The following is a 12,353-nucleotide window of genomic DNA, read 5'->3' on the forward strand; positions in this document are numbered from 1 at the left end:
ACTGAAATAAAACCAGAAACACTGAAGGAGAAGAAAGCTTGGCTAGCTTGAACTATGTAGACCCTACCTTCAAAAGATAAAAATTATTTTATTCCATTGGTAAGATCCAAGGCAAGCGCACACAAAGTCAGTGTCTTCCGTGCGTCTGTGAGGGTGCACAGGGTACTATGAATATTTACAGCCATACTAGTCTTGATACAGGGAATTAAAATACTGGATCTGTGTTCTGAACATGACTCATTTACACACAGACATCAAGCATGATTCAGAGGATCAGTAGGTCCCGTGTCAAATTTGCAAATGGACTGGACTCGTCATGACTTAGTTCTAAAGACCATACAAGAGCTGTGAAGACCATGCACCCTAAAGGGACGCTGGAAAACTCAGATCCTTGGCGTGTATTTTATTGACTCGAACTGCACTGTAATTGTTTTAATATCAACTCTATCTTGTCCTTGATAATCTGACTTAAGGATCCCTTTAGTATTTACAGAGTACTGTTGTCTTACATGATATAAAACAGTATCTGACTCATTTTCACTCGGCGTGGTGAGCATGAATTCTATTCAAAAGAAGCATTTCTTACAACTGAAATGAATCTTGCCTTAGCGACTTTTCTATTGCTGTAACAAAAGATCATGGCCAAGGCAACTTAGAAAAAGAAAGTATGTAATTCGGGATTTAGGGTTCTGGAGCAGTGGTTCCCAACCCTCCTAATGCCTCTACCCTCTCCTCACATTGTGGTGACCCCCAACTATAAAATTATTTCTGTTGCTACTTCATAACTGTAATTTTGCTAGTTCTAAATCTTAATGTAAATATCTGATATGCAGATGGCTCTAGGGGTGGAAGGGTTGTTTGACACCCCCACCTCCAAGGGTTGTGACCCCCAGGTGCAGAACCTGCTGTTCTAGAGGGTTAGAGTCCATGGTGGCAGGAACAGCTGAGCATTCATACCGTGTTCCAAAGTTCGAGGCAGAGAGAGACACTGGGAATGGCCTGGACCTTTTGAAACCTCAAATCTCATCCCCAGCGACTACTTCCTCCAGTAAAGCCACACATTCTAACCTACCCAAGCATCACTGCCAAGCGGGGACCACGTATTCAGACATGGGCCTGAGGGGACATTCCCCTGTAAACCACCACTCATCTGGTTACAGAGTTTGATTCCAGCCTAGATAAGCTCCCCATGCAGATATCTGACACATAATGTGAGCTACTTAAATAATACTCAAGCAATCACACCTTCAAAGATAAATTCAATATATTTTATTTAGCCCGACTTATCTCAAAATATTTTTTCAGCATGCACTTAGTATAAAATACATTGTTCTGGGTTTGTGTCTCTAAAGTCTACTGTGTTTTGCACTGGAGCACATCCACCCGAACGCTAAACTCTTGCAAATACTTCACCTGTTGATTGTTGCTGTAAGGTATTTAATAACTAGACTACTAGTATTTAATAACTAGTAATTACTGTGACCCTGTCAGCCCCCTAATAATCGAGACAGAGTCCAAACTATTTATTTAATCAGCTTCCAGCACAATGACTGGACGATTACCCCTAAACTATTTTTTCAATGCTAGACTGGCTATTTCCTAGCTGCGCTCCCCAGGTTACTTGCCAATCAACGGCCTATGCTCCTGGTCCATCCCATCAAAGTGAACTGCTCTCTCCTCTTCCTCCTCCTCCTCTCTCTCTTTCCCTCCCCCCCAGCCCTATGACAAGCCCTGCCTACCTAGTAATTCTCCCCAGTAATTGGCTGTTAGCCACTTTTATTTAACCAGTCACAAAAGATTGGCAAGCAAAGTTTATATAATATCATTTGCTGTACATGAAATGAGGCAATCAGATCTCAGGGGCCAGTATTTAGCATTTGAATACATAGCACCAGACAACACCAACAGTCCATACCAAAATTTGCAGTTGAAGAAGATCCATACACACACACACGCGCGCGCACACACACACACTCACACGATCCCATGCACACTTAACTTTTCCTGGCAGTTGACTCCCTGCTTCTAAAAGTAGAAAAGTTAAAAATTGACTTCTTTGGTCACCCTGCCCACAAGTCAAGTGCTCAATAACAACCTGTGTATGCCCTGTTGGACTGTGTCACCCTACAGAGCTCTCCTCCTCTGTGGTCACTTCAACATTCATTTAAAAGATGTATAGATTTCCATCTTAGTTTTCACGGAGAATAACTTATGATTAATATTCCCCATTCTTGCTAACTCCAAATTTATCTTTTCTATATTTTCTTTAATTTCTACTTTCATTTGGCTCACCTGCCCTGGAATTTTTCTGGGTTCAGTACAGCTGAACCAGTTAAGTACATTGGGATTAGTTTGGGATTGTGGTCTTTTTGAACCTCCCTCCATGTCAGCATGAGGCTGGGTATAGCCTCAGCCCCCTCTCACTCTACTCCCTTTGGAACTCAAGTGAGCTTCATCTTCTCAGAGTGCCTTCACAATAGTTTGGTTGTGGTAACTAAAGAGATCTGACATCCTACTTTATATGTGAGGAAATATGTACCAGGAGATTTGGGGGTTTGCCCCATCACATAGTGCTAAAGCTAGATTCAAACTCAAGTTTCTGCTCATTGCCTGGTCCAGTGCTGTCACAGAAGAGACCTCTAGAGTCTCAGCTCCCAGTTCTTATCTGACCTAGTCAATCTTCCATCACATTGTGAGTAGCCTTGTTACATTCCCAAGACTTTAAATCATCTCTGGGAAATTGTCCCATTACCCCAATGTGTATAACATGTTGTAAACATTATTGGGTTCATTTAAATGACTGTCTTGCAGTGAGTTGGCCAGGAGGACCGCATCTCCTTGTTCATGTATACGTAGACCCACGACAGGAGTGGGAATAGGGTGATTACAACGGCAATAGCCAAGTGCATTCTTCCACCACCTGGATTCCTATAAAAATAAAAAGTATTGTAAATTGAAGTCTAAGAAAAGAAATTGCTTTGGAAATATGCATAAAGTTTGAATTGGTAAAACATTACATCTTAATAGTTTCTCTTTATTGAAATTAATATTGAATTGCATTAGTTCTGTATATACTTTTATATATGTATATACTTGATATATGTTGCAAATGCCTTTCCCCACTCTGTTTTGAGGAATACTGAGTAATTAGACTGCTAAAATTGATCTTTCCCTAGTCAGTACCACCTCCTCCTTTGGGAACTCTGTAAGAAGCATTTCTCTCTGAGACAGAGTCTTGCTGTGTGGTTCTTGTTGGCCTCATGTTTGTTATGTAGCTCAGGCTGGCCTTTAACTTGTAGCAATCCTCCTGCCTCACCCCTCTGAGTGCTGGGATAAGAACATGTAGCACCATGCCCAACCTTTCCCAGGGTCTTGAAGACACAACTGCTTTCTCTAGAGGCAGGGGGATTAAAAATACAAGACCTGCCTTGTAGAGAACGGATTCAAGGCTAGACAGGACAACCGAGACCTTGTCTCAGATAAAATATCAAGAGATCTGGGGATGTATCTCACTGGTTGAACAAATGCCTTACCACGTACAAGGCCTACATTCTGTCTCCAGCATCACAACAATGCATAAACTTTAAGAATCAACAAGTCCAAAATAGGAATTCCTGAAAACGACCTATTACATCGACGCATTGATGATAAACTCTTCAAGTCAATTGGATGTTTCGATGAACTTGTTGGTTTAATCGGGGATTTTAAGTATATTGAACACAGTTGTATCTTAGGACTTGATTCGTTAGCTGGGCTGGGTTCTTGTTTACCCCTAAGGTTTCTTTTATTTGTGCCTCTGTGGAGTTTGTTCTTAGACATGTATTTTTTTTTCTTTTAGGTCTTACTAGGGTTTATTAATATGATAATTTTAGAGAATCCGTATTTGATCTTATTGGTTCTCTTATTTTGCAAGTCAAATTTTCATTTAATTGGTTTTTGCTTTAATGTTCCTTTTCTCTCTCTCTCCTTCCCTCTTTTGTTGTTGTTGTTGTTATTGTTTTTCGAGACAGGGTTTCTCTGTATAGCCCTGGCTGTCGTGGAACTCACTCTGTAGACCAGGCTGTCCTTGAACTCAGAAATCCGCCTGCCTCTGCCTCCCAAGTGCTGGGATTAAAGGTGTGCGTCACCACTGTCCGGCTGTTTTCACATTTTTTTGATGTTCTCCTAAGCTTGAAGCCTAGCTCATTTGTCCCAACCTCCTCGCCCCTCACATCAAATATATACTAAAGCTCAGAATTTATGTCTAAGCATGGTTTTTAAGCTGCATTTCATAAATGTTAGTGTTACCATGATTCAGTTCTGATCTCTGTAGTGTTTTCTTTTTTAGCCCAAATGTACTTGAAAGCAATGTCTGAACTGAATCATGGTCACTGTATTATCAGTCTGCAGTTGCTCTAAGATTTATTTTTACTTTACGTGTATGAGTATTAGCTTACATGTATGTAAGAGCACCACATGCGTACCTGGTGTTCTATCATTTCAGCCATAAAATACCCCCACATATTTTTCAAAGAACTTATGTCCTACAAAGTATGTTCTTTGAACATGGTGTGATCAACGTGGAGACCATTAACAAAGATGTACATTTGGAAATTTCAAATACAGTTGAGTCAAAAAATTTATTTATGTGTGTGAGTGTTTTGCCTACATATTTGTCTGTGTGCCACTTGTGTGCCTGGCTCCTATGGAAGCCAGAAGAGGACCTCAGATCCCCTGGGCCTGGAGCTAACAGATGTCTATAATCTACTTTGTGGATGTTGGGAACTGAACTCAGGTCCTCTGGAAAAGCAGCCAGTGCTCTTAACCTCTGAGCCATCTCCTGATCCCTTGGTTTTTACTGATATGGTGAACTTACTTGGATGAGCTGTGGCACAGGGCCATCCATGCTGTGACAATCACCAGGCCAGACAGCTCCCTGGAAAACACCGCATTTCACATCATGAAGTGGCTCCTGCCTCCACCCCCCACTGCACATCACTCGCAGAGGTGCAGTCCCCCAAACAGACTGAGGCTTCATTCGTGGTTAGTGTCATGTTTTTAAAGGGAATCAGTGCTCTGCATCTACTCAAACAAATATGAAATCTAAACACACTGTGAGAGCCGTGAGAGCCGAGGGAGACGGCAGGGAGAGTAGCTGTGGTGCTCATCAGACTAATAATGTTAAGGAAAATGTGCTTGTGGAGTTGTGTGTCAGGGATGTGTGCCTCTTGCATTAACTGAAGAACAGGCCTGTTGTCACTGTCACTGGAGGCTCTACTTCGAGTCCACCCTGATTCCTGGGCTTCAAAGCTGGAGGTGACTCAACCCATCTAGTGTACATCCCCATCTGCAGGTCCAGCTTGGCCATCTCTCCAGATTACGTAGGTTAGAGTCCAGAACAAACCACACCCTGTCAGTGGCACCTAACATGCAAGTCTCTGGAGCATTGTGCCAGCAGACACCAGAAACGGTAGAAAAAAAACAGAAACGGTCTCTTAGTAAGGCTGGGAGCCAAACAAAGGAAGGGTAATAAACTAGGACTAAATGGTTCTGATCAAGAGAGGGATGGCATGTGACACATTAAGCAAGGTTGGCAGAGACTGCCCTGAGTGACTCAGGATGCTGTCCCCAGCTTATCAGACTGGAGCATTACTGTACTATGTACGTTCTTACTAATTACAGGGAGGTCAAGGTTCACCTGCCCAAAAGTAATGTGGAATTGGTACGGCTATGAGAGCTGGTGTGATGGAATGCAGGAGACAATGCCAGGTTTGAAGCCACACTTTCTTCACCTGATAATGGCTGTTACTGTCCCTGCTCCTCCTAGCACAGTTGGGGGAGCTATAGCATCACTGTGCACTGGGAAGCTGCTGTTGTAAATGACTCAGGTCTGCCCCACCCCTCCAAAGGGCAAACGCCCCTGCTCACCTGCCTTCTTCCTCATTTAGGAGGTTCTGCTTTGCGTGAAGCAAGAAGCGGTACGCCAAGCCGCCAGCCCACAGCGCACAGAACAGCATATGTATCGCAGACACACTCTTCCAGATGAAGTTGCCTACAAACGGATGCCCTGCAGCTGTTAGTCAGGTCGGATCCAGAAGGAGGCGCTGGCGTTCTTCTCTCATACTTGCTTTATAATACTTCATTTTCTTTGGAGAGCCACCCTTCCCACGCCACTTGCCCCTGTCACTGGCACCTGGCCTCTCCACTTTCTGTTGCTTAGCTTGGTGGAATAATACGTGTGAGCTTATGCAAAGAGGCATGAAGCATGTGCTTGCGTGTAAGATTAGCTTGCACCAAATAGGGGAACACATAAAAGCACACCATACGTTGCTGCAAGAACTAAGCACAGGGAGATTGGAAGGAGCAACATATACTAATGAAAAATGTAGAGGTGTATTGCAGACATGTTAGGCACTTTCTATACACAACTGACAGTTTCTATACATACATTGTGACTGCATTTCAAAGAAGAAAGTAGTTAGCAACAAGAATGGTGTTTCTCTAAAAATATGTAAAAATAAATGAGCTGATCTGGATTAGAAAGAAGAAAATTATGCAACAGGCAATGATTGCCCCCGAGTCCGAGAAGACATGATTACCACGGTGACTGCTGCCCATCTGATCTAACATTAGCTGGAGGTTTAAGAAACCAGGGCAGTGACCAAACTCTTCTCCCTTATGAACTCAATCTCTTTACAGATGGGTGTGAGTCACCATGTGGTGGCTGGGAATTGAACACAGGACCTTTGGAAGAACAGTCAGTGCTCTTAACCACTGAGCCATCTCTCCAGCCCAAACCCAATCTCATAAACAGCAATGGGTGCCAGAGGTCTCGAATCATAGTTGATAATGGTTAGTATGCCCAGAGCTGGGCAAGTCTCCCTAGGATGGTCTAGGACCTAGACTGGAAGTGAAAAGGAGCGCGACTCATTATCAGAAGCAAGGTGAGATGCCTAGAACCCTGTTTCTCTTGGGGGTTGGTCAGGTAGATTCCCACCGTTCTAAGAACTCCGATTTGCTGACCCTCCGTGTAGAATCTGCTATTCATACCTGTGATAAGAGGATTAAACCCAACAAGCAGGGTAAGCACTGCTGGGATCATGTACACCACCTGTTAGCAAAAAGGAAGTGTGAGGGTTAGGAAGGGTGCTCAAAAGTGGGGGCGTTAGCCCAGTCTCGACCATCTCATCCCCAGGACTGAAGACAAGAGTATACTCAACATGTGATACATTCCAGACCATCTAGCAAATAAAAGTGTGGTCTGTGGTCCCCAAGCTGAGGGATTTTCCTGTTTCAGTAAGTCATGGAGGATGTGGTAATTCTGCTAGTATGACCTCATCACCGCATCACCTCCCTCCATCAGCTCTTCCAGGAGATGCTTCGGACCCTCAAGCTGTAACTCTGAGCAGTGTTTCATCAATGCTGGCCTCCCAGTTTCTCCCAAGCAACTTCCATACCCAGGGTGACCGTCCCTGCTTACATAAAAGAGCATCCTCTGAAAATACAGTTCATGAATGGCCAGATGGCCCTGCTAAGCTGGACGCACCCCCCGCTCCCCCATGGACCATGTGACTCAGTATTCCAGTTGTATAACTGAGGTCACAGAAAGCATCCAAATGATGTGTGGGTCTGACATGCTCAGTACTGAGACAAGGTTGTTCATTTAGGAAATGGAATTGGAAAGACTGGCCCTGAAAAGGTCCCATTCTTGAGCTTTATTGTAAGACACAAACTCTGGCGGTGTGTGTGTGTGTGTGTGTGTGTAGCCGAAGGCAAGAAGGGAGAATAGATTCATAAAACTTGGAGACTTTCCAAGATAGGGGGCTACTTCACCATATCAGTTTGTGTAGAGCAGAAACCTTCAGTCTCTTTGGAAATGACCAGAAGAAATGTTGTTTCAAGTGGCTGGTTTTCACCTTGGATCTGAAAGTCTGTGTTAGTGTTTCCTGCTCCATCCAAGCTGGTGACTGGAATGTCAGCCAGTTGATACCTGCAAGTCAGGTTGTCTCTGACAGATGGGCAGTCATGCTCCTTGAGGGTCTTTAGCATGGGTCTTGTGCTGAGCGGGTAGGTCTGTAGTAGGTCTCAGCATGCTGTCTTTCTGACAAGTCCCTGGATGGAACACTGCTGCTTTTCCAAGGACACACTTGGGTCAGGGGTCAGGGGTCAGACCCATTCCACGTGGATAACTATATGATTCAGCTACTCAGGAGTGAGGCAGATAGAGGCAATCAGAGACAGAAGACCATTAATGAGCACACACCCAACTGTGCTCTGTGGGAAATGTTCTGCATAGATTTTTAAAATGTGCACGCAAATGTCTGCATGTCTGTCTCAACAGACTACACAGCCTTATTCTACTGCTTTATACATAGATGAAGAAATCGAGCCTCTGAGTCTCTCACGGCAACTGTGATGTAATAATCCGTATGAAAATGCTTTGCCCTGTCGATAATCGGAGAAGATGAAAAAAGCTGGGGGTGGAGAGATAGAAAAGAACTGCTTCTAGTACACACGTTACAACAATGGTAGCCCACACCTTTAATCCCAGCACTTGGGAGGCAGAGGCAGGCTAATCTCTGAGTTTAAGACCAGCCTAATCTACAGAGTGGGTTCCAGGACAGCCAGGGCTGCACAGAGAAACCCTGTCTAGAAAACCAAAAATGAAACAAAACAAAAAACAAGGCTCAGTAAAAATATGAACCCGGTATCATTCACTTATAATGTTCTCGTCTGATACACTTGGGATTTAGTAAATGCAATTAGCTTCTTAATTTATGAGTGAACGCATGTGCATCTGTGTATATGCATGTGTGTATGATCTAAGTGGTGGTGGTCAGAGGACACCTCTGTGGAGTCCGTTCTCTTCATGGGTCACTAGGACCAAAATCAGGCTTTAGGCTTCTGGGAAAGCAACTTTACCCACTGAGTCAACTTGCCAGTCCTTCATTAATTTTTTTTTAACCAATGGAAAAACTAAAGGTATCATAGTATCCACTTAGCAGAATTTAATTTGTAAAGTCATCGAGTACCCTGGACTCGTCCCTAATTCTCATCCATTGCAAAAATGGTCATGTCCAGGAATATAGGTAAGGTGGTGTCTCCCAGGGCCAAGTTAATGCCATACAAGGTATTTTAACAAGGTATGGTTGCATATAAATCACACCGAGACCCTAATACCAACACAGCATGCTGATTTGTGCAAACCAAATGCCACCTGTCCAAGGGCCTTCTTGGGAAACATTTTGTCTGTAACTGGAGGGATGGAAGCCCAGGAGGAAGCCTATCTCGCTCCTGCTTTGACTCCTCACACGTTGGGTATACTCCTCTGGGGATTAGAGAGGTCTGCAGCTGCAGAAGCTAGTCAATAAACACGAGGAAGGCTGAGAAGAGAAAGCCCGATTCCTTCATGTCTCTCTTGTTCATCAAGCGACCACCAGAATTTCTTATGTGCTATGTTCTGTATTTCTATAACCTGTTGTTATAATCCACATCCCAGTATTTGCCTCTGTGATGCAAGTAGCCTCCATGAACAAGGTACATCAGGGACTGTGGGAAGGAGCTGGGTGAAGACCTAGTCTCCAAAGTGCAGAAAGCAACATAGTACTGTTCATCTGTGCATCCATTCCTTCTGCACTTCCCTCGGGAGGATTTTTACGAGGAAACTTTATACAAGGCTCCTAAGGAGATGGAGAACATGTCCCTGTCCTTCTGGAAGCTGGATGCCCAGAGCATCAGCCAAAGGAGTTGTTGCTATGACGAGAGATCAGGAAGGATGGTCAGATCCTCTTGGAAAGAGGCAGAGTGACCGAGATGGCATCTGTGAGAGTCCTGGGAGTCCGGGCACACAGCAGCAGACAGGCTAGGGGCAAGGCCTGGTAGCCATCATTTCTGGACTAGACTCCAAAGACAATGCTGGAAATGTGGGATGGGCCATGCTATGGTGGGGCTAAAGACCAAATGGAGGAGCTCCGACTTAGCTTGGGAAACAACAAAGGGTTTGAAAGCGGACAGTGATGTACCGGTAGCCAAGAGGCAGAGGAGGCAGGAGGCAGACAGAAGAGTTATAAGGCTGTCTTCAGGGGAAGTAAGGGAGGGCTGAGTGGGAACGAGCAAAGGTAGGGTACTCAGGCACTGTGCATGTACCTATGCCTAGAATGGATGCTGCTGAATTCTTTTTTTACTTTTGACAGCATCTCAAGGCAGTGATGTTAAAGGCAACAGGTATTGAGTGAGGATGCCTAGGTAGCTCTGCTGAGAACAGAAATTGCTGGGTCAGGCGGTGGATGGAGCTTAGGGAGGAGAGGTGTTCTGTGGGATCCCAGACAGGTTTCACAGAGCAGCACGGTGGTGCTGGTGGCTATCTGGAGCCATCTTTCAGGGAACCAACATGGAGCTTCCTGAGGGGATATATGAGATATGACTGTGAACTCAGGCTATGGAGCAAAAGGCCAAGGAGGTCATTTAATCTGGGGACAGGGGACTCTGGATAACAAGCAGTTTCGGGCCATGGTTCTACTGCCCCAATATTCAAACCAGGCTAGAACTCAGCTCTGCATTCCTGGTGTTCTCACTCGCTGTTCTCTATACAGTGAGCACTGTCCCCAAACCCAAGATGAGTTTCTCAATGATACTGTGCAGTCTGCCTCCAAGACTGTCTATTGTCGCCTGAGAACAAAAGTCACAGAGGGATATAACCAACACACATCCTTGTAACGGCTGTCATAAAGGTTAGCATAATGTATGTCAAGTGACCAGCATGTTATACGTCCTTGGCAAATGACAGGAACTCCTACTGTCATGTCCCGGGTAGTCATGGGAAATGGGAGTCGCTGGTATAAGCTCTCTCTGCAGAAAGACTTTCGTGTCTACAGAAAGTTCAGAATTCGCAGCTCCATCAGTTATATGATCAGAGTGATTTCCCCCTCCGATGGGAAAAATTAGGGACATGAGCTCACAGAGGTGTTAATTTCTGGGTTTTAGACAAGTGTCCCAGGATCGGAGTGTAGTCGTGTCAAATGGAGGAACGTTTTGCAAGTAGCTCGTACTCACCACCCACAGCTCTGCATCTGGATCGTTCACCTAGAATGTCAAAACGTCAAGGTGTTAGCTCACATTACACCCATGTATCCTCTGTCTGGTCTGACCTTGTGTTTACTATTCATTGCGAAGACCTAGGCGCTGCAATGGGCTCAGGGTACAGAACACCATGAGCTAGTCTAGCAGTCTGCACATCCCGATGGCGGCAGGGATTCTCCTCTCGGTTGAACACAACAGGTAGATCTAACACCCAGCCATGCATCTTTTGAAAATAACTGCTTGGGATTTCCTAAGAACTATTATGGTGTATTTTAAAATCCTAGGTCCCAAGATACGAGGGCAGTCACCCTGAGGATGATCAGGAAGAGGTCTAGGAAGGGTAAGGATGCTGTCTATTCTGTTTCCACTTTCCTCCCAGGCGCTGAAACCCATCTCACAGAGGCTGAAGATTCGAAAAGGTGTCAGAGCTGCGGTTCTGGGCCCCTTTCTAAGTGACCGGCTGCACAAACTTGCACGGGGCCACTAGATCAGGCTCTGAGCGTGTTGCCTAACCACACATATTCATCCATGTTCTTTCTGCTTGAAAGGACTCTGCGGGTCCCAATTCGGCTCCACCCTGAGAACCGGTCGCCCAGGCTTCGCGGTCCCTCTGCCAGCCCTCCTCAGCCCTCCTGACCTGCACCACAGCGGCCAGGGCGAAGAAAGCTGCCATGAGTGCGTTGCAGGCCCGCCACAAGAAGGGAGCCCAAGTAGCCACTGCTGGCGCCATGACCTAGAAGCCGGAGGAGCAGGACAGGCCCCAGAGGGGCGTGGCCAGAGGGCGAGGCTGGGCTAGCGGGGCGGTACCCAGAAGGAGGGGCGGGGCGTAGTAGGTGGGGGCGGGACAAGGGGCAGGGCTCAGACAGCGGGAGCGGGGATACAAGGACGAGGCGAGCCCTTCTTCCCTCCCCGCCCTCCTCAGGTCTAGAACGGTCTTGCGGCGCCCTCTAGTGGATAGAGTATATCATTGGCATTGCTGTGCCTTTCTTTTCCCTTATTCTTTCTCTCATTAAAAAAAGCAAATGAAGCCGGGCGTGGTGGCGCACGCCTTTAATCCCAGCACTCGGGAGGTAGAGGCAGGCGCATTTCTGAGTTCGAGGCCAGCCTGGTCTACAAAGTGAGTTCCAGGATAGCCAGGGCTACACAGAGAAACCCTGTTTCGAAAAAACCAAAAAAAAAGGCAAATGAAAGAAACAGAACAAACCAGAAACACAAATGAAGAAGAAAAAGGAAAAGAAAAAGGACGTGCTCGCACGCGTGTTCTGGTTAGGTTTTGTTTTTGTTTTTCCGTTTTC

General features: G+C 45.5%; 1 protein-coding gene across 2 annotated transcripts; it reads right to left on the bottom strand.

Annotated features, from left to right (window-relative positions):
- Positions 1-1,246: 1,246 nt before the first annotated feature.
- On the bottom strand, positions 1,247-11,802 carry Tmem220 (transmembrane protein 220). Of its 2 annotated transcripts, XM_029484256.2 has the most exons (7): positions 11,696-11,802; positions 11,032-11,061; positions 10,776-10,847; positions 7,030-7,090; positions 5,908-6,031; positions 4,856-4,915; positions 1,247-2,928 (listed from the first exon to the last, which is right to left on the bottom strand). In XM_029484256.2, exons 1-7 carry the CDS (start codon positions 11,786-11,788, stop codon positions 2,793-2,795), a joined length of 576 nt encoding a protein of 191 aa, XP_029340116.1. In that variant the 5' UTR covers positions 11,789-11,802; the 3' UTR covers positions 1,247-2,792. The 2 variants fall into 2 exon arrangements, with proteins under 2 accessions (XP_029340116.1, XP_021033021.1); XM_021177362.3 differs by lacking the exon at positions 10,776-10,847.
- Positions 11,803-12,353: the final 551 nt, after the last annotated feature.

This window comes from Mus caroli, unplaced genomic scaffold, assembly GCF_978045245.1.
Source record: "Mus caroli unplaced genomic scaffold, Mus_caroli_1 scaffold_13, whole genome shotgun sequence".
In the NCBI taxonomy this organism is placed as follows: domain Eukaryota; kingdom Metazoa; phylum Chordata; class Mammalia; order Rodentia; family Muridae; genus Mus; species Mus caroli.